We start from the raw sequence: 26,051 nt of genomic DNA, 5'->3' as shown, positions 1-26,051 counted from the left end.
TATTTATTCTCAAGCTTATGAAAAGTGTACTGACCTGTTACTCATGGCTCCATCATACACGGAGTCATTGAGATAAATATACTGTCCATTGAGGGTCATCTTCTGGCCAAGTGGAGAATTATATGAGACCAAGCCATCTAGAAACAGACACAGTAGAATTGTTTTTTGTTGTTGTTGAATTTTTTAATAACTGAACTGTTAGAGGAGGTCCTGTGCTATGATAATTCTGAATCTTCCCACTGAAGGATGATAAAAAATAAAAATAAAAATCTCATCTGCATTTACACACTCCATAATAGCATTTAACATATCACAGCAATTATGTCCCCTTAATATAATTAAACATAGTAGCTAAAATGAAAATGTTGTGAGACATTTTGTGATTTGTTTGTCATTTAACTAGTCTGGGTATATAACCCTGTAAGCAAAATATTAAATAATTAAAAGTGAAAAATAAAAACATGTATTAATACATATACTATAAAATAATGTAAATTTTATGCAAATATAAATTGGTTTACATTCTGATAATTGACAACTAAAGTTCCCACAATTGTGATCTGATCTGATATATGATGAATATTATATCAGAATGTTGATTTAAAAATTAATAATATGTCAAATAAAAAAAATTCATGTTGCACCACCCAGATTTCTGTTTTCAAGGGCTGTCTCCTAATAGTCAACTAACTGTTAGTCGAAGAGAAGAGGCTTAGTTGATCAAAATGTTATTAGTCTCAGAAAGAAAGAAAAAATCCACAGGTCCGACAGTTTTACTTGTTATTGTGGCAACATTTTCACACCTCGAAACGTGACGATGAATGAAACGATCTGTGATTGGTTGTTTGACATGTCAGTTAAATGGCTTCATGGGCGGGTCTTGGCCAATGAAAGGTGCCATGGATTCCAGACCTGAAGGTCTGGCAATGCGAGACTGCGTAGTCAGTGACGGACAGATTATTATGGCAATTACAGTACATTGGACATCTAAATGTTCATTTCATTTATCAACCTCAAATGAGGTTTATCATCTGAAACATGTAAGTAGTAACTACATTACATGGCCGCTCACTTTAATATTAACCTATAAAAGTGTGTGCTATTTACTTTTAATTGGGCACTAACAATAACAACAAAACTTGTGCTTTTGTAAAATAATGAAAGCAAACGGTGCGAATTCTGCCGTCTTGGTCTCTGTGAACTTGAGCACTGAAACTCTGTGCTTGCCTCACGGACATGAAAAATATATCTATAGAAAGCGAAATGTCTACTTTCAAATGAACTAGTTTAAATTGAAAAGATTATGTAATCCGTATGAAACATGCATGTCCGCTTTGGAGATGACGAGTTGGTGTCGTTGATTTCACCACTGCAGCCGAAAATACAGGAAACACTAATGTATTATAATATTAAGGCAGTCTTCTTTCTGTTTTTTCCCTGATGCATTCATAATCATTACTTCTGCCGGTTTGCTGTGGCAAGTTGATTACTAATCGACTAGAAAAAAATCTTTAGTCTAAGGCAACCCTACAGTTACCAGACTTACCCAGCCACTCACAGCCGTACAGTTCCACACGCATACAAACATTCATGGAGTGATCAATGACGGGCATGAAGCGGACGAAACGTGCAATAATGGGAGGCTCTAAGTCCTTCAACACTATATCATAGGCATTCCTGTTTGCCTCGATCACCTTCACAACAGAAATAACAAACTTTAGTTAAAACAAACAAAATTAAATTTAGATTTTCACATGTACCAAAAGTATGTGGACACCTAAACTGCAAACAAACTCACTTGTGCATTTTGAACAGTTAGCACTACATTTCAAAATTATGTGCATTTAGTCCTCTCTAACAGTTGCAAATCTGGAACTATTTTGGGAAAGCTTTGCTGGGATTTGCTCTCTTTCAGACACATAAGTGTCAGTAAAGTCAGGCACAGATGTTAGATGATGGGGTCTTGTTTGCAGTTGGTGTTCTAATTAATCCCAGAAATGTTTAATTTAGTTCAGATCTGCACACCAGATTCAGTTAACCATTTATTCTGGATTTCACTGTGCACAGAGGGCCTCATGCTGAAACAGGAAAGCTACATCCCATCCTAAAAAAGTTTTGTCTACAGAGACTGCATGTGTGTACACTTGATTTTATGCACCTGTTAGTAATGAGTGTAGGTGAAATAGTCAAACACGTTGAGAAGTGTCCACATACTTTTGTGACCAGGTAGTGTGTAACTGTTACATTAAATTAACTACTGATCATTTTAGCAACATAACATTAAAATTTGGCTTATGAGTTTTTAAGTTGTGTTATCTAGAATAATTTGCAACTATTCACCTTGCAAAAATGTTTTGCATGCCAAAATAAAACAATAATTTAATAATTTAATAAGATGACGTGCAGCAAGATATTGAGTTCCCTATGACAGCACAGACACCTATGTTGTAGAGTGTACCTCTTTGCCCTGCCTGTTGCGCCAGGAGATCCAGCGGCTGCCATCACGGCTGTATTTGATCTTGTATGTCTGGGCAAATTCATTCCCAATGCCCCCCGCGTGACGTCCTTGAGTGCCCACCAGAGTGATGAAGTGCAGAGAACGAAGGTCTATCTGCAGGAACTCATTTATATTCTCAGGTTCTCCTCCTATTTCAGGACACCACGCACCATCTCCTTCCTCACAGTCCAGTCTGAGACACAAAGAAAGTTCAGAACAGAATAAAACATATGCAAACACCCATTTCATTTATAGCAATCGCTCTGGGTCTCTTGCTTGTGGGCTGCACTACAGACCTTAGTCAGGATAGGCTATTGAATTTAACATGGACGAAAACAATGCTGTAATTTTCACAACTTACAGCTTTTAAAACTGTTTTATGGACTTTTTGTCTACTTAAAGTTTTTTTTTTTTTGGAAATACATTACATCAGCTGAACAATTGGTATGTTGTTAAACGTGTGTGTGTGTGTGTGCTCATACCTGCCATATTTTGCTGCTGTGGAATCAGACCACTGACTGGACGCTGAAATATCTTCATCTAAGATCTGGCCTCTGGACATTCCCAATGGGGACCTACACACACCTTTAAAGTAAAGTGAAATAAAAGTAAAGTAAAGTGAAGTGAAGTGACATACAGCCAAGTATGATGACCCATACTCAGAATTTGTGCTTTGCATTTAACCCATCCAAAGTGCACACACACAGCAGTGAACACACACACACCGTGAACACACACCCGGAGCAGTGGGCATCCATTTATGCTGCAGCGCCCAGGGAGCAGTTGGAGGTTCAGTGCCTTGCTCAAGGGCACCTAAGTCATGGTATTGCTGGCCTGAGATTTAAACCCACAATCCTAGGGTTAGGAATCAAACTCTCTAACCACTAGGCCACGATTTGCCCTTAAAACCCCCCGAAAAAAAAAAAAAAACAGTTGTTAATTAAAATAAAATAAGTTGTTAGTACTTATATGACTACCAACTTTTATTTGCTGATAACACTGTAACTTTACCTGTCTTGTAGATATAACAAACAACTCTAAACAACTTATAAACATGCTTGCAATACTTAATAGTAAAATTTTGTCAGGACAGATAAGGATCCAAGAGCAGATGAGGCTGAAAATGGTAACTTTATTAACAGAAGGAACGTCCTAACATCCAAAAAAACAAAAAACCCAACTCTGGAAAAAACTCAGTCTTAACTTCCAACTGCACAGCGGGCAGGTCGGAGGCTGAGCGCCAGGAGAGGAGGAGCAACAAATCCAAAACGGTAGGCAGGAGAATGGTCGAACAGAAAAGGGGTCAAGCAAGGTGCAGACAGGGCTGAAAACGGCGGGCAGTATCAAGGTCAGAAACAGTCCAGGTCAGGAACCAGAAGAGCAGTCCGAAATCCTCTGAGGACAAAGCACACGTTACACCAACCGGGCAGACAAACCAACGAGCGTACTGACCAGAAAGGAGGAACAGGACAGAACCGAAGCCATATGCCAAAACATCACAGAAAACACTGACAAGGAGGAGTGAAAACCAAGCAGAATAAATAGGGTGAGTAACGAGATAGAGGGAACAGGTGCGTCAGACAAGCCGCAGCCTAGGTTGCTGAGTGAGATCAGCTGGCGCTAGAGCGAAGGGAAGACAAACCAGAGAAAATAAATTAAAAGTCAAAGAGAGAGAAAAAATGGAAACAAAACGAATACAAGTGTAGAAAAATGAGTAGAAACGAAAAAAATATAAAAAATAAACAAAGTAAAAAAAAGGAAGAAAAAAGGACAGAGTCCTGACAGTACCCCCTCCCCCAGGAGCGCCTCCCGGCGCCCCCGAGGAAGAAGGGCCACGTTGGTGAAACTAGTCGATGAGCAAGCGGTCCAGGACGTCCCGAGCTGGAACCCAACATCTCTCCTCTGGACCGTACCCCTCCCAGTCCACTAGGTACTGGTGTCCCCGCCCACGACATCTGGAGTCTAAGATTCTCCTAACCCTATACGCAGGAGAACCGTCAACCATAACAGTTGGGGGGGCGACAGGGGTAGAGACAGTAGGGGAATGGGGAGAACGCAAGACAGGTTTAACTTTGGACACATGGAAGACAGGGTGCACACGACGAAGAGAATTGGGCAACCGGAGACAGACCGTCACCGGGTTGACGACCTTGGAAATACGGTATGGCCCAACGAACTTAGGTGCCAACTTTCGTGATGGGACCCTCAGTGGCAAATCCTTGGTGGAGAGCCACACACGTTGTCCACAGACATAATGAGGCGTCAACCTACGGTGGCGGTCTGAAGCAGTCTTGACGCATCCCCTAGCTCGGATAAGCGCCTCCCTGGCCCTCCTCCAGGTGCGGCGACAACGCTGAACAAAAGCCTGAACTGAGGGGACAGCTGCCTCGGAGCCCTGGGAAGAAAACAGAGGCGGCTGATAACCCAGACTACACATGAACAGGGACATACGTGTAGATGACACCGGTAACGAGTTGTGAGCATATTCTGCCCACGTTAGTTGATCACTCCAGGAGGAGGGTTTATGGGATGCCAGGCAGCGGAGCATCCGACCGAGATCCTGGTTGGCACGCTCGGTCTGGCCATTGGTCTGTGGATGAAAGCCTGACGACAGACTCGCGGAGGCTCCAATCTGTCGGCAGGACTCTCTCCAAAAATGCGAAACGAACTGGGGCCCCCTGTCAGAAACCACGTCCTTCGGAAGGCCGTGAATCCGGAAGACGTGATCAATGACCACCCAGGCCGTTTCTTTAGCCGAGGGGAGTTTAGGAAGGGGAACGAAGTGGACCGCTTTGGAAAAGCGATCCACTACGGTGAGAATTACAGTATTGCCACTGGATGGAGGGAGTCCAACCTCAAAATCCAGGGCAATATGGGACCAGGGGCGGGATGGGATGGGAAGCGGCATTAACAGACCAGCGGGAGGAGAATTAGAAGATTTATTTTGAGCACAGACCGGGCACGCCCCCACGAACCGGCGTACATCCCCCGCCATGGCAGGCCACCAAAACCGCTGGCGGATGGCAGTCAGCGACCTCCTCACTCCTCACTCCTGGATGGCACATGATTTTGGAGGAGTGACCCCACTGGAGAACGGCGGAGCGAACTGACTTGGGCACGAAGAGCAGACCCATGGGACACCCCGCGGGGACCCCGACTCCCCCCTTCTCCATCGCTTTGCCGTCGGGCGTGGAGAGAGAGAGTACAGCCGTCCGCGAGGCGGAGAAGTACCAGGGAGGAGATCGATGGCACAATCGTAAGGTCAGTGGGGAGGAAGAGATACAGCCCGGGACCTGCTGAAGACCGCCTGCAGATCATGGTAACAAGCAAGAACTCGAGAAAGATCCGCCTCCTCCTCCTGTAGGGAAACAGAAACAGAGACCGGGGAGAGAGCAGACAGAAGGCAATGTGTATGGCAATATTGACTCCATGAAAAAACTAAATTGTCTGCCCAGTTAATGTTCGGCCCGTGACGAACGAGCCAAGGATGACCCAATACCAAAGGGACAGACGGAGATTTACAGACTAGGAATCTGAGGTCCTCCCGGTGGTTCCCTGAGGTAAGAACACTCACCGAATCAGTGATCTGAGAGATCTGCATAAGTGGCTGGCCATCGAGTCCATGAGCGACTATAGGTGACTGCAGGGATTGGATGGGTATATCCCGAGCGCGTGCCCATTCTTCATCAATGAAGTTGACCTCTGCTCCTGAATCAACGAGTGCTGAAGCCTTAAACAAAGAGTGTTTAGTGAACAGAGAGACAGATAGATGAGTGCGTGACCTGTACGCTCGAACTAAACGGCGTAGCTCTCTCCTGGCGTCTATGCGGAGGGACCAACTGATCACGTCATCCAACCATTCAGGAACCTCGCGGGCAAACAGTTCATCTTTGACTGAGTCATTGAGACCCTCTAAAAAACGAGCGATAAGGGCCTCGGTGTTCCATCCACAAGTAGCGGCCAATGTGCGGAACTGCAAGGAGTAATCTGTCACTGAATGTCTGCCCTGTTGAAGACGCGCTAACAGTCGGGACGCCTCCTTGCCAAAAACAGACTGATCAAAAGTCTTAATCATCTCCTCCTTAAAAAAACTAAAGTCAGAATAGCACCCTGCCTGTGATCCCCATACAGCAGTTTCCCAATCACGTGCTCTACCTGAGAGCAGGAAGATGACATACGCCACCCTGGAGACATCTGATGCGTAGGTACGAGCTTGTAGAGAAAACACCACCTCGCTCTGAATAAGGAAAGCTTTACAACTAGTAGGCTCACCGGAATACAAGGGGGGGTTATTCACTCTCGGCTCAGAGGAGAAAGCGGACAGGAGAGGCCCGGGAGGCGGTGAAGGGAAATCCTCTCGAGTGAGACGATCGAGTCGACCCACCAAATCCGCGATCTGAGCCGACAAGGCGTCCACAGAGTGACGGGTGGAAGACAGCTCCATCTCGTGACGGCCCAACATCGCTCCCTGATGCTCCAAAGCCGACTGCCAAGTTGAGCCTTCCGCTGGGTCCATTCTTGGTCAGTGTGTGGTGTCAGGACAGATAAGGACCCAAGAGCGGATGAGGCTGAAAATGGTAACTTTATTAACAGAAGGAACATCCTAACAGGGCTGAGAACGGCGGTAGTATCAAGGTCAGAAACAGTCCAGGTCGAGAACCAGAAGAGCAGTCCGAAATCCTCTGAGGACAAAGCACACGTTACACCAACCGGGCAGACAAACCAACGAGCGTACTGACCAGAAAGGAGGAACAGGACAGAACCGAAGCCATATGCCACAACATCACAGAACACACTGACATGGAGGAGTGAAAATCAAGCAGAATAAATAGGGTGAGTAACGAGTTAGAGGGAACAGGTGCGTCAGACAAGCCGCAGCCTAGATTGCTGAGCGAGATCAGCTGGCGCTAGAGCGAAGGGAAGAAAAACCAGAGAAAATATATTAAAAGTCAAAGAGAGAGAAAAATGGAAACAAAATGAATACAAGTGTAGAAAAATGAGTAGAAACTGAAAAAAAATATAAAAAATAAACAAAGTAAAAAAAGGAAGAAAAAAGAACAGATCATACCCGAGTCCTGACACATTTAATTTTTTTTTATTATATGTCTGCATGAAAAATACAGATGGTTACTAAAATGTTATAATTGTTAGCACCTGAATTTTATAAATACTATTTAATATTACAGATTGACGATTAATACAGAATATCCGAATATGTAAAAAACAAAGTGTATACAAGGAAACTTCTATTCCATGTGGCCCCTCCATTTCAACAGAATCCTTCCTGCAATAGCAAGAATAGTGGTGAAGGACTTTTTGTCTCTTTACATTTTTTTTTCTTTCTGTCTCTCTTCCAAATGTTTGCTTTAAAGTCAAGATGGGGGAAACCTCGGAGGCTTGGTTTTGGCAATGACAATCTGATATAATCCAAAACGAGCTGAATCCCCCATGTTTTTCTACTCTCCAAGAGTAGATGGTTAGAGCCTCAGTATCAAATGGAGTAAACATTCAGTTAATGAGTCTAAAAAGATCTCTCACTTTAGAAAGGTGGAAAAATACTTGTATACATGTTGTGTGAAGAAACTGTGGCTTTTGATCTTTCCTCTCTCTCTCTCTCTCTTTCTCGTGGGCCACTCTGGTCTTTTGCAATAGTTAATTGGTCCGAGTGGTGCTTATTTCCCCATCCTGGCAACCAGTTTTTTCCATCTTTAAAACTTGTGAATGGCACATTTGTTCCACCATGTCAAAGTCCAAAACCTTGCAAGCACACATACATTACAGACCAAAGGTTTGGACACACCTTCTCATTCAAAGAGTGTTCTTTATTTTCATGACTATGAAAATTGTAGATTCACACTGAAGGCATCAAAACTATGAAGTAACACATGTGGAATTATATATGGAATTATATACATAACAAAAAAGTGTGAAACAACTGAAAATACGTCATATTCTAGGTTATTCAAAGTAGCCACCTTTTGCTTTGATTACTGCTTTGCACACTCTTGGCATTCTCTTGATGAGCTTCAAGAGGTAGTCACCTGAAATGGTCTTCCAACAGTCTTGAAGGAGTTCCCTGAGAGATGCTTAGCACTTGTTGGCCTTTTGCCTTCTGTCTGCGGTCCAGCTCACCCCTAAACCATCTCGATTGGGTTCAGGTCCGGTGACTGTGGAGGCCAGGTCATCTGGCGCAGCACCCCATCACTCTCCTTCTTGGTCAAATAGCCCTTGATGCCTTCAGTGTGACTACAATTTTCATAGTCATGAAAATAAAGAACACTCTTTGAATGAGAAGGTGTGTCCAAACTTTTGGTCTGTACTGTATATACTGATATACTACTAATGCTAATACACATGTAAACTGCTAGAAGAGGCACTTGCTGTAGAAAAAAGTAAGAGTCTTTTACTCAAAAGTGGAAAAAAAAGAAAAGAGTAGGATGGTATAACTACAGTCTTTGGGAATTTTAAACAGAGAAAAGTTGGCAGAGGAGATCTCATAACTACTGAGTTCGGCAACACACTTTTCCAGAAGTAGGAAAAAAAATGCTGCTTTTTTCCAGCGGAAATATGAAGGAGCAAAACTGATATTTAAAGAGGTTACAGCATCTCTTTCCTGGAAAGAATGGAAATTCACCACCTTCATGGAAAGTGACCATTTATATAATTTATCCGAAACACTGTCATTAACTTTTGTCATTAATAACACTAAACATCAATTACTTGAATACCAAAATGATAAAAATGTAAATGTGAGAAAGACTGCTGCTGTGACTCGTGAGCTACTGAACAACATTTTTTTTTTGTTGAAAAACACAGAGCCTCTGAAGCAAGAAGAAGTCAAGTCAAGTCACCTTTATTTATATAGTGCTTTAAACAAAATACATTGCGTCAAAGCAACTGAACAACATTCATTAGCAAAACAGTGTGTCAATAATGCAAGATGACAGTTAAATGCAGTTCATCATTGAATTCAGTGATGTCATCTCTGTTCAGTTTAAATAGTGTCTGTGCATTTATTTGCAATCAAGTCAATGATATCGCTGTAGATGAAGTGACCCCAAGAAGAAGAAGAAGCTGTTTCAATATACTTTCCTGTTGTCAATATGTCTGATACGTATAAGCCACAGACTCCAGTCTGATTGCTGAATCCATTGTAAACAATCATGCTTGCGCTCCTGCTACACTCAATAATAAACTCAAAGCAAGGTCAAATCCTCACACAGAGCTCACATGCAGTTCAATGAGGTTTGAGTGATGGACTCTATCCCATTACATTTCACCACTTCTTTAGCGTGGTGTTCTTTCCTTTCTAACCTCCTTCACTGCTAAGGCAGTGTTTCAAAGTACTGTAGTGTATTGATCCAAACTCTAAAGCCAAGCGGGGAGTGGGCGGAGTTTGGTGTTTGGTTGGGGGGGCTGAGATGTAGATGGGCAGATGGTAATGAATATTGTGTCAATTATTTCCACCATGTCATGATAAATCTGTATGTTCAATATAAAGTGCACAGGAATTAATGAAATTATTAATTAATGATCCTTGTCCATATTGTTCCCTGTGTTCACTGCCTTTGCAGAGATTGTCTTAATATAGGGAGATGAGAGGGTCTGTATTAATTACTATAGAAAGCGAAAACTTGGATCACATGTGCCTTAATAACCAATCACCTTAAAGCCTTGATGTCATTGAATTTCAGAGTTGTGCGACACTTTTACGGCAATTATATATATATATATATATATATATATATATATATATATATATATATATATATATATATATATAACGAGCGTAGCATATTTGTTGGTGCCAGACGGGCCGGTCTGAGTATTTCACAATCTGCTCAGTTACTGGGATTTTCACGCACAACCATTTCTAGGGTTTACAAAAAATGGTGTGAAAAGGAAAAATATCCAGTATGCGGCAGTCCTGTGGGCGAAAATGCCTTGTTGATGCTCTTCAGGCGGATGGGCTGCAACAGCAGAAGACCCCAAGACTGGAAAAATGTTGTATATATGTTGTATATAAAATGTGTATATATATATATATATATATATATATATATATATATACACACATATGAACAGAGGTGTGACATGCATTCTTTTTGTCTCATTAAAGATTAATCTTGCAGCAGCATTTTGGATTAATTGTAGAGGTTCGATAGAAGGGGCTGGAAGACCTGCCAAGAGGGCACTGCAATAGTCCAGCCTATATAGAACAGGAGTTTGAACAAGGAGTTGTGTTGCATGTTCTGAAAGAAAGGGCCTGATCTTCCTAATGTTGTATAAAGCAAATCTGCAGGACTGGGCAGTTTTAGCAATGTGGTCTGAGAAATTCAGCTGATCATCAAACACAACTTCAAGGTTTCTAGCTGTTTTTGAAGGAGTTATGGTTGATGAGCCTAACTGGATGGTGAAATTTTGATAAAGTTGGTGGTGATGGTCTGTCATCCAACAAGAAATGTCTGTTAGACATGCTGAGATGCGAGCAGCTATTGTCAGATCATCAAGATGGAATGAAAGGTAGAGTTGAGTGTCATCAGCATAGCAGTGGTATGAAAAGCCATGTTTCTGAATGACAGAACCTAGTGATGCCATGTAGACTGAGAAAAGAAGTGGTCCAAGAACTGAGCCCTGAGGCACCCCAGATGTTGTGACACCTCACCTCGCCAAGATACCTTGAAGGACCTATCTGATAGGTAAGACTCAAACCACTGGGGTGTGGTTCCTGAGATGCCATTTTCCAATAGGGTTGACAGGAGAATCTGGTGGTCAACCATATCAAAAGTAGCAGACAGATCCAGCAAAATAAGTATAGAAGATTTGGAAGCCGCTCTTGCCAGTCTTAGAGCTTCCACAACTGAAAGCAAGGCAGGTTCAGTCGAATATCCACTTCTGAAGCCAGACTGGTTGCTGTCCAGGAGGTTGCTCTGTTTAAGAAAGGCAGAGACTTGGTTGAACACAACTCATTAAAGTGCTTTTGCAATGAAAGGTTGAAGGGAAACTGGTCTGTAGTTCTCTAAACAAGTTGGGGTAAGAGTGGGTGTATTAGGAAGTGGGGTTATACAATCCTGTTTAAATGTTGAGGAAAAAACACCAGTATTAAGGGATGTATTAACTATGTGAGTGGGGTGGTGTTAGTGCAGTGGATAAGTCGCATGCCTGTGGTGTGAGAGACCCGGGTTCGAATCCACTGTGAAACGCCAGTGTGTCCCTGAGCAAGACACTTAACCCCTAGTTGCTCCAGAGGCGTGCAACCTCTGACATATATAGCAATTGTAAGTTGCTTTGGATAAAAGAGTCAGATAAATGTAAATGTAAATGTGAGTGAATGCAGGTACACATGCTGGAGAAATGGCTTGAAGGAGATGAGATGGAATAGGATCAAATGGACTATAATATTATAAGTATTATAATAATGATAGTAAAGGATGATTTTAGAGACTTCTGCCTCGGAGAGTGAAGGGAAGGATGGAAATGAGTGTATGCTTGTTAGTAAGGTGTGTTTGACAGTTTGTGGTGTGGCAAATTGTACACTGAGGTTTGTAATTTTATTAATGAAGAATGTGGCAAAGTCGTCAGCTGTTTGAGTTGATGGGGGGGGGGGCAAAGGAGGGAGGAAAATGTTTTAGGCGAATTGTAATTTTTTTTTGTGATAGTATGTCCTTTAAGTATTGGAGACATTAGCAGAGAATGAAGAGAGGAGTGATCGATACATATTAAGGTCAGTAGGATTTTGTGATTTGCCCCATTCTCTTTTTGCAGCTCTGAGTTTTGAACGATGCTCACAGAGAACATCAGATAGCCAAGGGGCAGAAGGGGTGGTACGGGCTAGCCTGGAAGAGAAGGGGCAGACAGTGTCTAAACGAGACGTTAGAAAAAAGAAAAACAAGAAAGAAAAAAAACAACAACTTAAGGTCTGGCAAACTGAAAGCGTTAGCATTAGCCATAACACTTTTGGCTAAAGGTTGCAGGCTTGCCTTCTAGTGGCTTTGGCCTTTGCCTTTTGCCTTGTGCCTTGTTTGTTGTCTTGGTAACCCTTGTTAGTTGTCATGGCAATTAATCAGTCTCACCTGTTGCTTGTTAGCCAGTTGTTCTCCTGTGTATAAATTAGGGATGTCCAGATCCAATCACGTGATCGGAAATCGGGCCCGATCGCGTGGTTTCAGACTCGATCGGAATCGGACGTTACCTCCCGATCAGGAGTCGGATATATATATATATTCTCATTAATTTTTAACACATCTTTTGTTATGCGGTGGCACAGAGTTAGACCCTTTTGACTCCACACAGAAACAGCAACGCGTGCGGCATGACATCACTTTGTTTTCAAGAGCTGGTGTGAATAAATATAGATTCAAACTCAAAGAGACATGATAGTTTGCGCATGACCTGATATTTCCTTCGGACCCAGGATACAGCGAGATGAACATCACAGAGCGCTAAACTCTCATGCAGTGTGTGTTTCATTCATACTCGAAGCCGGAGCGCGCTCTCGCGCTGATATCAGGATATTCCTAATATGGAAAAAAGCGTCCAGCTATGCTGTGGTGCTCACAGGAAAACAGAAACTTATGCAAACACGAAGACATTAATATACGATCACGACAATAAATTGTTCTTCAAGTAATCTCCAGCAGGTGATAAATAAAGTATGAACAATGCAGTGCTGATTGACATAGTATGATCCAAAGTACAGCAAAACAGTAAGATTTTTAAATATTTTTACTAGCCTATTTAAAATAGCTGTTTTATATTTGAATATATTTCAAAATGTAATTTATTGAACATCGTGGATCTGTTTTTTCGCTCTTCTTTATGTATTATAGAAGTATCGGATCGGGACTCGGTATCGGCAGATACTCAAAATCAAATGACTCAGACTCGGACTCGAGGACAAAAAATCCTGATCGGGACATCCCTAGTATAAATAGCCCTTGTGTTTTCCATGTACTCTATCAGTCAGTGTTTGCAGTTGGTTTTGTGTGCCTTTCTGTGCTCCATTGTTTCGTTTGGACTTTCAATAAACTCCTTGCACCTAGATCCTCCATGTCTCCTGCATTCATTGTTCCCTGTGTTACACATAATGTATTTTTAAATAAATAAATATTCCAAGAATATTTTGAGTTGTGTGTGTTAAGCACAAATTTCTCATTACCAGATGGTAATGAATGATAACCATGTCGTGGTAATTATTTTGACATAAATATTCTTGATGATCCTCTAAATACATAATTTACTTATATATGAGAATGAGACATTTTTTTTAAGTGTCATGGAAATAATATCACAAATCAAAATCAGAATGGTAGTAATAATTGGCTTAATTTTCCTAATGCAAAATTTAATTTCTTACTTTTGATTTTTGATACACAGTTCTCTGTGATACTTTCAGACCGGGAAGTAATAATAAAGAAATTTCAGCAGCAGAACGGCTGAGTATAATTATGTTATTTTTGCTTGTACCACAAGCCATCTAAATGCTTTTAAGCAATTCAGACTCCCTTTACATAAACCACACAGGGATGTTTAACAAAGCATTTTACATATTCCATGTTTACTCTGAAACAAGCCAAACATTGCTTTGTAGTTTGACCGAGCAAAGTCACAATTAAACAATATGGATGGACTGGTGTCCTCCTCTCTAATTCTTTAAAGCACAACATGGCTATAAAAGAAACCATTAAAGAATATTATGCATTCCTTGTCATATTACATTGGCATGCTCCTAAACCTTAATTGCACATACAAACATTTGAGTTTTCAATTTGAATCTTAGCCTTTTATTTTCAGGCAAAGCCTTAATTTGTTAAAATATGGCAGGGCAAACTGACACATGATCAGTGGAAGGAAGCAATGTCACCTTGGGTAATCAAATTCATCTGCTTCATAAAGGAAAACAGCCCAATATAGTAAAAGAGCACAGTGTGGTTTTCATCCTGGGGGATCCCAGAAGATCTGCCTCTAGCCATGGTGGTATTAGCAGATTTCCAGACTTATGCTTTAGTCTCTACTGTATGCCTGCTCACCATGAGCTGGTTTCTGGTTTCCTTGTAAAATATAATTGAACCTCACATTGACATCACACTTTCCTCCCCACAAACCAACCACCCATGCTAGAGAGAAAAAGCTAAAGTTGAAAGACAGATAAAAGAGAAGTAGCCATGAGAACCAGAATGGAATCTGGGCATCTTCCAGAGCTTATTCAGACCTCAAGCTTGATCACAACTACAAGGCTGCCAGTTTCAAATCTAGTCAAAAAGTAATAATGCAACTTGCAGCATTCTGACCTTTAGAAAAAAACTAAAGTAAATGGACAATAAAATAGGAGATTGTGACCACATGCTGTTAGTGAAAACACAATAACTGATTTCCATGACTTGTCTCATCAATTTTCAAACAAGAATTTTTGAGCAAACTTATGTCACCAATGTCAACACCACTGTAGCTGTGCAATCAATATAATATTGTGGACTAGCAGTTAAAGACCCATAAGCCCATAAACTATCGTTATTGTGCTGTTGAGTAAGCCATTAAACCCCTAGTTGCTTTAGAGAACATTATTAGCTAAATGACCAAATTTAGTTATAGCTTGAGTATTTAATCAACTTTTTATACAGTTAAAAAAATAAATAAACAAAAACAACAAAAATATATATATATGCATATACCTGGATTTACTTGAGATTTGACAGCTCCCGATAGGTAAAGCAGGATAAGGAGCGGAAAGAGCATCTTCCAAAGCTGCTTCATCTCAGGCGGAGACGGGACGTTCATTCCTGGAGATTGAGAAACACTCTATAATAAAACTTAAGTAAAAGAGGAATCAATGATACCCCTACAACCCTTGAGCAAGTTTCAACTCAGGCTTAAATAGAGAGTCAGTATTTATTCATGATGTTCCCAAATCTGTATACCATTTTTCTTTAAAAACAAAATAAAATATTTTGAAGAATGTCTTGTGTTTTTTTTTTTCATTCAGGGAAAGCCAATAGGACACAATAATGTTTTGGACTCAATTAACTTCATTGTATGGACAAAACGATTCTTCAAAATATCTTCTTTTGTGTCCCACACAAGAAAGTAAATTATTCAAGTTTGGAACAACAAGACCACTGCCCAAATAACATCTACTACACACCCCTTAAAAATGTGTCTAAAACGCTAATAATCTCATCTAAATGTAATGTTCTGCAAATCTGTTATCATGAGAACTACATTTCAAATGTTCGTCTTTATCCTTTCATTCAGTTTTTATTCTCCCATTATGGAAAGGCACTAAGCCATGACACAAGTTTAATAGGAAAACAGGTTGTTGTTATTTTGAGGTGATGGTTTTAATGTGGTCAGTAAAGATGAAATAATTGCCTGCAGAGCATAATGAAACTTTCATATATTCGTTATACTGACGTGAGAACTGCAAAAGCTGTTGGGAAGACTTCATGAGGCATTGCGGCTAGAGTTAAAAAACTTAAAGTCTCTGAGTTCAAAGAGAAAATACATGCTTTCTGGGTTTAATTCAACTACTGACCATGAACAGAGTCTTTATGAAAGTCTGCTTTGCACATTTTTACACTTTTGAGCAAACACAGACACACAATAAAACTAGCCAGCACATTGTAGGATTCACATTTACACTGATATGTTATGCAGAAACTTTAAACTATGTTATAAAAAAGGATAGAATGTGATGTATAATCAAAATATTTCTAATAAATATTAGGTCAAAACACAGTAGGTAGACTAGCTTTGTGAATATGAAGTGCACTTTATTGTATCGAATGTGTATTTTAAATCTCAAAAGTATATTTTCGATTATATAATATTAATGAAATAACAGTTTACTCTCTTTAAATACATTTTAGTGCATTTACAGAGAGCAAAGATTCATGACTATTAATTAACATACTTAAACTATTAATTAAAAAAAAATATTTGGGGGCATTTTAAATCAGTATGTTTCAGTAATCTTTACTTATGCTTTAAAAAATAGATTTATTTTCATATGATGACTAACTAAAGCACAAGCTCACATCGGTTTCATGGTGTTTATGCAAAAAAATTAACTAAAAAATTAAATAAAAAAAAAACATGTGTCAAGTCAGCCCTAGTGTACTTGTAACACTAATTCCAGATATCCTGAGAGGATTTAATTTTACTCTGCAGTACATGAATGGTTTTGACCTGGGTCATTGCGCTTGTGACAACCATAACATAATTCTCCCGTTTACATTGCGATCTGTATTTTTACATATTTATTTTAATATATTTTATATATCCCTCCATGGCATATTTAAGTCCCACTGTTGGTAAAAATGTTTTGTTTTCATTATATTTAAGAAGCGGTCATAGTTCGAGGGTTTCTTTTTACAGCTCAAAGTCAATTGTTGACATCACTGCCCAAAATTATTTTTGTTATTTCCAAGAAGGGGAAATATATATGATGTTCATTATAAATGGCACAAATCAGCACACATCGAGCACAAATGAATGACCCCAGTTTTGTGTGATTTAGACAAACTGGGGTGGAGAGAGTGACATCACAACACACCGAAACTATTTTGGTTATATCTAAGGAAGGAATATAGATAGAGTGTTTGTTTTAACCTCTTAAGACTCTGCGGCCTCATATGAGGACATTATATTTTTGTGAATTTCTCTGAGACTATAGTACATGCCACAGTTTTGCCACAAGTCTGGATGCCCTATACAGAGCACATTCAGGGCTTTTCAGAGATACAAAATGATTGGATGTTTCACCATGACCACTCCCTCTCCTTGGTCATCAAAAACGTCTGAAATTAATTTAGTGACACTCTTATGGAAATATGATATTTTGAAATTATCGTTTAAAAATGTCTAATTTTTAAATTGTGTGTCATAAATCAACATCTGAGGAAAATGTTATGGGGTTCCAAATTAAAACATGACATTGATTTCATACATGTCATCATATGAGGACACCGGGACTAAAAGCATGATGATTACGCATTTTGGGAAACATAACAAATGAACAGGAAAATCAATTATATTTCAATATTCTATGAAATATTATATATAATTATGAAAATCTTGTCAATTTTTACTCCCATTGTTACACTTATTTTTTCATTACATGTTTACACATTACAAACACATTAATATGCAAATTAGATTTCGTTTAAAGATTCATTGTATATACTGTAATGAGAAAACCTGTTTGGCCATTTAACACATTTTACATGAAGAAAAAAATTATTTTGAATCATTCTGTTATAGTTGAGAATCATCTTTATACAAAGTTTGGTTAAAAAAAAAACTTTGAAAGCTAAAAATGTATTGGTGATTTCTAAAATCAATTGTTCTTGCCTATGCATTTTCATTCATGTCTTTTTATTTTTTTTTTAAAGAAACTGAGACTCGATGTCCTCTCCTGCGGACATAGCATGTGCTTTGTGCTTTGGAAACTATATTGCCTTTTTGAGTAGGCTACTGTGTTTTGGTACTGTCATAGGAACACAAAAGCTCTTGCTAAATATTTTATATTAATTAATTCATTCAATTTTTATATTGAATTCATTTTAGTGAGATCTGCAATGCATTGGCTGTGAATTCATGTCTGCATTTATATACGTGTATAGAGTTTCTGGCCAAAAAGAAAAAAATTATGTTACCTCAGAGAGTGTTATTGCCAATACGAATGACCAGTTCAGTCAAAATATCATACACACCTTAACTGTTCATACTATGAAACAGTACTTTCTTTCTACATTATTACTACACAACATTCATGTTCTCAAGCACCAGTGAACAACAGAATTGCTTATGACACATAATAAGGAGTCTATTATATCAGGATATATTGTACAAAACTCAATTTTACATGCCATTTTCAATCAGTAAACTATACTTAGCAAAATGAGACGTACATGCTGGCTTGTAAACAAGCACAGGGTTACTCACTTCTGCTTTTGACTGTGCATGACTGTACTGGCTCTTTGAGAATGTCCCAACACATGATTCATGATGGGTTATGTAACATGAAAAATTAAAGGAATAATTGATTCAAAAATATCATATGAACTCACCCTCAATTAATTCAAAACCCAATTGACTTTTCCTCTTAAAAGTTATTAGGGGCCAAGCACCGAAGGTGCGTAGGCACCTATTGTTTTCGTTGGCGTTATTATTAGGGGCCAAGCACCGAAGGTGCGTAGGCACCTATTGTTTTCGTTGGCGTTATTATTAGGGGCCAAGCACCGAAGGTGCGTAGGCATCTATTGTAATCGTTGGCGTTATTATTAGGGGCCAAGCACCGAAGGTGCGTAGGCATCTATTGTAATCGTTGGCGTTATTATTCTTCTTCTTCTTCCGCCGCAAGTCTATGGCAGCCCATAGAACCGATTGCAGGAAAGTTGTATAATTTGGCACACTGATAGAGGACAGTCCCAACATTAACTATAGCAAATTTGAAGTCTCTAACTCCTACTCTCTAGCGCCACCACTTGTCCAAACGTTCAATGTTTGTATGCTAATAACTTTTGAACCGTAAGCCAGAAAATGGAAATTCTTTTTTCCACTGAATCCTTGGCTCATGCCAAGTTGAATGAACCCCAAAATTCAAAAAACCGCAAGGTTTAGTTTTTTCGCTATTTTCAATTTTTTGAAGAACCTACTTTTTCGAACTCGTCCTAGACGGTTAGTTCGATCTTCACGAAAATTGGCTCATATCATCTTCAGACCATGCTGGCAAAAAGTTATGGAATTGTTGATTCGTCCAACCGTTGTCGAATGACACGTAAACAAATTTGACGAAAAGCACGCAAAAATGCATGTGAGGCTACATCTCGGCAAATGGTTTGGCATATTGAGACCAAACTTGGTGTGTGTTATAATAAGCATGACCTGAGACTACCTGCAGTGTTTCGACACAGCGCCACCTAGTGGTCAGGAGATATGAAAAATGCATATTTTGGCTTATAACTTCTGATTGGTTTGGCCAAAAATCACAAAACTGGTCACTTTAGATTTGGTGGGTCATGTCGAGTCGAATGATATCCAATTTTCCCGTGTCAGCCATTTTAGGCGTCGGCCATTTTGAATTACGCTTTAAAATGCTGTATTTTTTGAACGCATTACCGTATCTTTACGAAAATAATTACAAAAATGTTCGGCTCCATGCCCTGAAGGTACTCAAAACGTTTGGTGGCAGCGCCACCTTGTGGTCAAAAGTTATAATGAAATATCTAAAAAATGCTAATAACTTTTGAGTAAATTAGACTATTTAAATTAAAATCCACTCTCTATATTCTCTGGGTCATGCCGAGAGCATCGATACCAATTATGCGAAAATTGGCCATACTTCCTGTCCGCCATTTTGATAAATGTTAAAAACCTACTTTTTCGAACTCCTCCTAGACCGCTAGTCCGATTTTCACCAAATTTGATGTGGATCATCTTCAGACCATGCTGGCAAAAAGTTATGGATTTCGTGTCGATATACGAAACGGTTCTCATTTAGCGCATCAATGAATTTGCTGTAAGGGTGCCAAAATGCATTTGAGGCTGTATCTCTGCAATGCTTTGACATATTTGCACCAAACTTTGTATGTGTCATCCACACCTCACACTGACCATGCCGCATAAATTTGGTAACAGCGCCACCTATTGGTCAAGAGTAATAAACCATTCATTAACCATAAATAATTACACTTTTAAAAATGCTAATAACTTTTTAATGCTTTAGCCTATTGTAATGAAACTGGTCTCAAAATATTCCCTGGCTTATGCCGACAACATAGATACGACCATAGGCGCCGATTTATGTTTTTCTCCGTGGGTGCTCAAGGGCGCACGCCATTTAAAAAATTAAAAAATAGACTATGCTATTCAAAAAATATTGCATTTCAGAACCTTAGGCTAATGGACAGCGGCCGATACAAACAAACACAACAGCGTCACTTCTCAAAAATACAAACAGGATTGGAGATGAAAAGTTTAACTGACACGTAACCGCTAATGCGTTCAGCTTCTTGGGAAATTAATGTTTTGTAAATATTGATTAAAAAACTATTGCGAAAGGACAGCGTTTCCATTAACCGATTGTTGCGACTAAAATAATGAGTTTCTGGGAATGTCTACCTCATTTACGTTTCGAGGTTTCTTTTGATAGTGGCATGGCTTTTCTTTGAGGTTTCGAATCCATTATTCATATAGGCTAAAAAAATATTTTTTTATTTTATGTATTTAACAAAGAACTCGTATTCTGTCCAAAAGTAGGCTACTTTTGTGTCCATTAGTTTTCCCTCTTTTAAACCGTATATAGGCCTATACTTGAGCAGAAAAATGTTCCCATTTAAACCCTGTTACGAACTTTAAGGAGTCTAGGGAATGTACCGTAACATTTACATATTAACGTACTGCTGGGAAATGAGGTGGAAGAACATGACAGACAAAACTTTGAAAGAGAAAAAATACTGGATGTTTATTCACAAAAAGCCAAAGCCACTAGATCCAGTAAAATAACAATAATAATGTGCGCTATGTACAAGGTGAAAATGTAAACAAACAAACAATAAAATGGGAAAAGAACGAAAGCGGCACCAAAGGAAAGAACAAAATATAAGAAAACAATCCTTAATCTAAACCTAATCTAACCAAAGCAAAATGTAGAAAATAAACCGAAATCTTCAGTGAATCCGGCACCTTAACTAAACTGTCTAACAAAAACAGAAATACAATGTGTGGCGCTCACTTCTTACCTAGTGTGTCTATACAATATGTACAGTGTATATCGCGATATACTGACCTGCGTTCTCTTCCCTCTGTACTACCAGCTGTTACTCAAGGTCTCATAGCGAACGAATAACTCTTAGTCTGATTAATGATTAGTGATTACGGAAAGCAGTAAATGATTACATACTCGCACGGCACTGTATAGGGGATGGGACGTTGGGGGATTTTGATTTATGTTGAAAAGATTCTTTTTCTAACTCCTCATCAACCGTAGGTCCAATTTTCACCAAATTTGAATCAAATGATCTTCAGACTGTGCTGACGAAATGTTATGGATTTCGTTTCGATAGACAAAACTATATTTGTATACCACAGTGATGAATTCGAGCCATGATGCCAGAATGACACTTCAAGTTGTATCTTTGCAATGCTTTATCATATTGATACCAAACTTTGTGTGTGTTATTGTCATCTCACTCAGAACACACCAAAAATTTTTTGATTACAGTGCCACCTGTTGGTCAAAAGTGATAGGCCATTTAATCTTATTACTAGTGGTTGTATTTATGATTTTTCAGCCATTTCAATTACAATCATCCTAAAATTGGTTTAATTGCTCATTGTTGGACTTTGTGTGATGCTCCATTCCATGATTAGCTCCTAAATTTGCCGCTGCAGTGCTTGGCCCCTTAATTGCTGCTTGCAGCTATATTTTTGCATGTAATTACTGTAAAAGGAGTTTTCAAGTTTCATATGAGGTGCAAAAAAAAAAAAACATTACGATTATGCATGAAGTTAATGCTTTTTATTTTTTATACAGTAAGTAATTTGTCAGATTAATCAGTTAGTCAGCAATAGTCATAATACACAATATCAGGTTTATTAGTCAACTAGATTATTAGACAAACTATATACTGTATAACTATATAAGAAAGCTATATATAAACACTACATAAAAGTTGGTTCACACTTGTGTGCTATATTGCAAATTCATTGTAACTGAATGGAAAAGAGTACATTTGTTAATTATAGTAGACATTCTATTTACATGTCTTATTACATGTCTATTACTAATAACACCCAATCTTGTAAAACCATAAAGTGTAAATCGTATAAATTGTAAAAATCTTTAGTGACTAACCGATCTTTGTTTTGTATATTGTATAACTGAAACAGCAGCATGTACATTTATCAAAGCTATACAAGGGAGCTTAAAGGGACAAGTGTGACTTTGGATCTCTGCAGGATTCCTTAAGAAGCCCAGGAAAAGTCTTCATCATCAGCCAAACAAAACTCTCCTCACAGGATTGAAGTAGGAGTGGCTTATATGAACATGTGTAATCATCAGGCAGATTTCTGCCTCATTTAAGTTTTAGAAATTCAAAGAGGTTTTAAAAGACCATCAAAGGCCTGACAGACTCAACAGACAACGCACTCTTTGAACATTCACTACAGTAATAAGGCACACTAATCAAAGGAACTCCCTTAGGGTATGATGATGAAGTTTAACGTGACCTTGGTCGACCACTAGCATTTGTACTTATATATTACAGAGTATTTGTGCATATCTGCCACACTGATAATGAATGAATTTCACTGTAGCCTATTTCATAAAATGGATAGATTCATACGTGGATAGATTCATAGATTGCATACGTAGGCTCTGCATTATGCCTTACAATTTAAACCACGTTTGTTTTTATGTTGCAGTCACTGTAAAACACAGCTTCTGAACAAAACCAAACCAGAATTAAAACAAAACAAAACACAAATGAAACTAACAAAACAAATTAAATTAAACAATAAACATCACAAAAAAAAGAAAAAAAAAAAGAAAACAAAAAATAAATAAAAACAAAAATTAAACAAGTGAAAATAACTAATTTTATATATATATATATATATATATATATATATATATATATATATATAAAGAACTGCCCAGCGGTCAATGAGAGAGGCAGAACTTTGAGAGCTCAATATGAGAAACAAGTAACTCAGTTCTTCCTTTTTATATCAGCTCTTATGAATGTGCTTCGTCGCAAGTTTTTTTGGTCTGTTTTACAGTGGGGCTTGAAAGTTTGGGCACCCCTTGCAGAATCTGTGAAAATGTGAATAATTTTCAAAAAATATGAGGTCATACTAAATGTATGTTATTTTTTATTTAATACTGTCCTGAGTAAGAGATTGTACATAAAAAATAATTACATTTAGTCCCCAAGACAAATAATTGCTGAAATTATTAAAATAACCCCACTCAAAAGTTTGGGAACCCTTGGTTCTTAATACTGTGTGCTGTTACCTGATGATCCACGACTGTCTTTCTGTTTTGTGATGGTTGTGCACGAGTCCCTTGTTTGTTCTGAACAGTTAAACTGAGAACTGTTCTTCAGAAAGATCTTTAAGGTTCTGCAGATTCTTCAGTTTTCCAGCATCTTTGCATATTTGAACCCTTTCACTGAGGACAATTGAGACACTCAAACACAACTATTAAAAAAGGTTCAAACGTTCACTGATGCTCCAGAAGGAAACAAGATGCATTAAAAGCTGGGGGGGGGGTGAAAACTTTTGAACACGATGTCGTCCAAATTTTTCTTATTTTGTTGAAATATAATTTTTTTTTCCATTTAGTTTACCCTTTGTAAGCAAAAGAAGATACTTGTATGTTTCCCGGAACACAAATTAAGTGTAATTTACCTTACCCCCAGCTCTTAATGCATCTTGTTTCCTTGTTTTTTATTGTCCTAAATAAAAAATAACATGCATTTAGTATGATCTCTCTTATTTTTTTTAATTATTCACATTTTCAGATTCTGCAAGGGGTGCCCAAACTTTCAAGCCCCACTGTACCTTTGTTTGGTTAACACGTGTGACTCTGCAAACCTCTGTGTGAACTCCCAAGCAGAGGGGATACCACACACAGGGAGCAGTCATGACCTGAGTTACATGGACCCTCAATTACTGGCAGCGGTGCATACCAGGGTTACGGCACAGTGGGGAGAGAATTCTTTGGTGTTATTTTGCCATTTGCCATTATTTCGCATTTCCCAAAGTCACATTCCCAAGTTTTAAACATTTTTAACACTATGTTAACAGTTCATTTCAAAGATATCAGAAAATCATCAGTTCATGCCGCTGCAAATACAATCTTAAACTGCATAATGTTATTGGATTTATTATTATTAAATTATATTGTATATTGAATTTCAGAATAATATTTGGTGCTAAATTTAAGTTCATGTTCAGTCCAGTAAAGCTGGAAAATATTGATAATGGATGACATTAAAGTGTCATTTGTATCCAAAATAAAGTGCTAACATGACTTTTTCCACAAATATTAAGCAGTTTAATTAATTAATTACTTAATAATAATAATAATAATAATTTCAATATTGATAATAATCAGAAATGTTTACTGAGGACCAAATCAGCATATTGGAATGATTTCTGAAGGTGACACTGACACTGAAGTAATGGCTGCTGAGACTTTAGCTTTGCCATCACAGGAATAAATTATTTTAAAATATACTGTTTTAAAATACTAAACAGGTGTATTCAAATGTTAAATTGTAATAATATTTCACAATATGCTTTTACTGGATTTACATAAGCAGCAAATAAATGCAGCTTTGCTGGGCATATAAAACTTATTTCAAAAACATAAAAAAAAAGAAAAAAAAAATTGTTCCAAACTTTTGACTGGAGTTGTCCAGTATCTTAATGGTCTAAGTACAAAAGTTCAACAATCATTTTTCCTTCTCTCAGTCAGTGTATGTGGGGAGTTAATTGCTTTAAAAGGTATTTTAAAAGGTCCCTCTAGTATTGCAGTACTGCACAGAAACACGCGGTAGTTCAGGTCCCTCAGTTTATGACCTTCATGCTAAAACATACTTCAGGCGACGTGTGAACCGAGCAGATGATCTAGGTCACAGTGAGAATGCAGCCAGTCAACATATGGAATTCCTGGATGACTGCCTCTGATGCATTCATATGTGCTCCACACATTTAAAGCATAATTTATTATTAAAGGGCCTGCTGTGTTTGAAATTGATACCAGTCCTACAAGGCCATTCCTCAAATGTCACGAGTCATGGTGTTCACACTGAGTCATAGGCGGAAATCGCGGGGGGGTCCGGACCCCCCCTATCTGAGGGTTGTCCCCCCATAAAATATAATTGAAATATGTGTATTGTAAATAATATAATGATATATAGTTAAACTAATTGTGTAAGTAGTAAAACAATACAAATGCAAACGGAGCAACAACAACAAAAAAAGTTTTAAACATCTCGAGTTCTCCCTGCTTTGCCTCACATTGCTTTGGTCCACTGCCTGCTCCCATTTTCATCTCACCTCACCACCGACATACACACAGTCTTGTACGTTAGATTAGATTAGCGCGGGTGCGCATTTAGATTTTCCCGCGTTCACTATGATTTAGTCGTTTTACTTCATTTAATATAGTCAATCTAATATAACATCACAATAAGAGTGCAGTTGTTCTCCAGATATTAGCATAACAAATGTGATTTAGATTTGTATAAAAATTGAATAAACAATAAGTTAATATTAAGTGCATTTTAGGCACCATATTGCCTGTTTTAGCTCTATTTCACCAACGAAAAAAGTTGAAAACTAATCTACAGCAGTAACAGCACTGATTTTGAGAAACACAATGAGGAGGTGTTTCCTAACTGAATGAATCCACTTTTTGAACAAATCAGTCATTGACGTAATAATTATTTTTTGTTTTCTCCCCTCTCTTTTACTTCTATACCGATCTCACTATACAGTTGTGTGAGGATGTAGCCTATGTCTAAGAGTGTGTATGCCTTCATTT

At 38.5% G+C, this 26,051-nt stretch overlaps 1 protein-coding gene across 3 annotated transcripts in view; it reads right to left on the bottom strand.

Moving 5' to 3' along the window:
* Positions 1-26,051, bottom strand: part of LOC132151808 (discoidin domain-containing receptor 2-like) — a 57,054-nt gene that overhangs the window by 15,172 nt on the left and 15,831 nt on the right. For all 3 annotated transcript variants that reach the window (XM_059560184.1, XM_059560187.1, XM_059560185.1), the window contains exons 2-6: positions 15,169-15,276; positions 2,980-3,082; positions 2,459-2,690; positions 1,547-1,694; positions 35-137 (exon numbers count right to left, since the gene is read on the bottom strand). In XM_059560184.1, the coding sequence (XP_059416167.1) occupies positions 35-137; positions 1,547-1,694; positions 2,459-2,690; positions 2,980-3,082; positions 15,169-15,274 (692 nt within the window). In that variant the 5' untranslated portion in view covers positions 15,275-15,276. The remainder of the gene's footprint in view (positions 1-34; positions 138-1,546; positions 1,695-2,458; positions 2,691-2,979; positions 3,083-15,168; positions 15,277-26,051) is intronic.

The sequence above is a fragment of the Carassius carassius genome, chromosome 10 (assembly GCF_963082965.1).
Source record: "Carassius carassius chromosome 10, fCarCar2.1, whole genome shotgun sequence".
In the NCBI taxonomy this organism is placed as follows: domain Eukaryota; kingdom Metazoa; phylum Chordata; class Actinopteri; order Cypriniformes; family Cyprinidae; genus Carassius; species Carassius carassius.
This window is presented reverse-complemented; position numbering and strand designations above follow the sequence as displayed.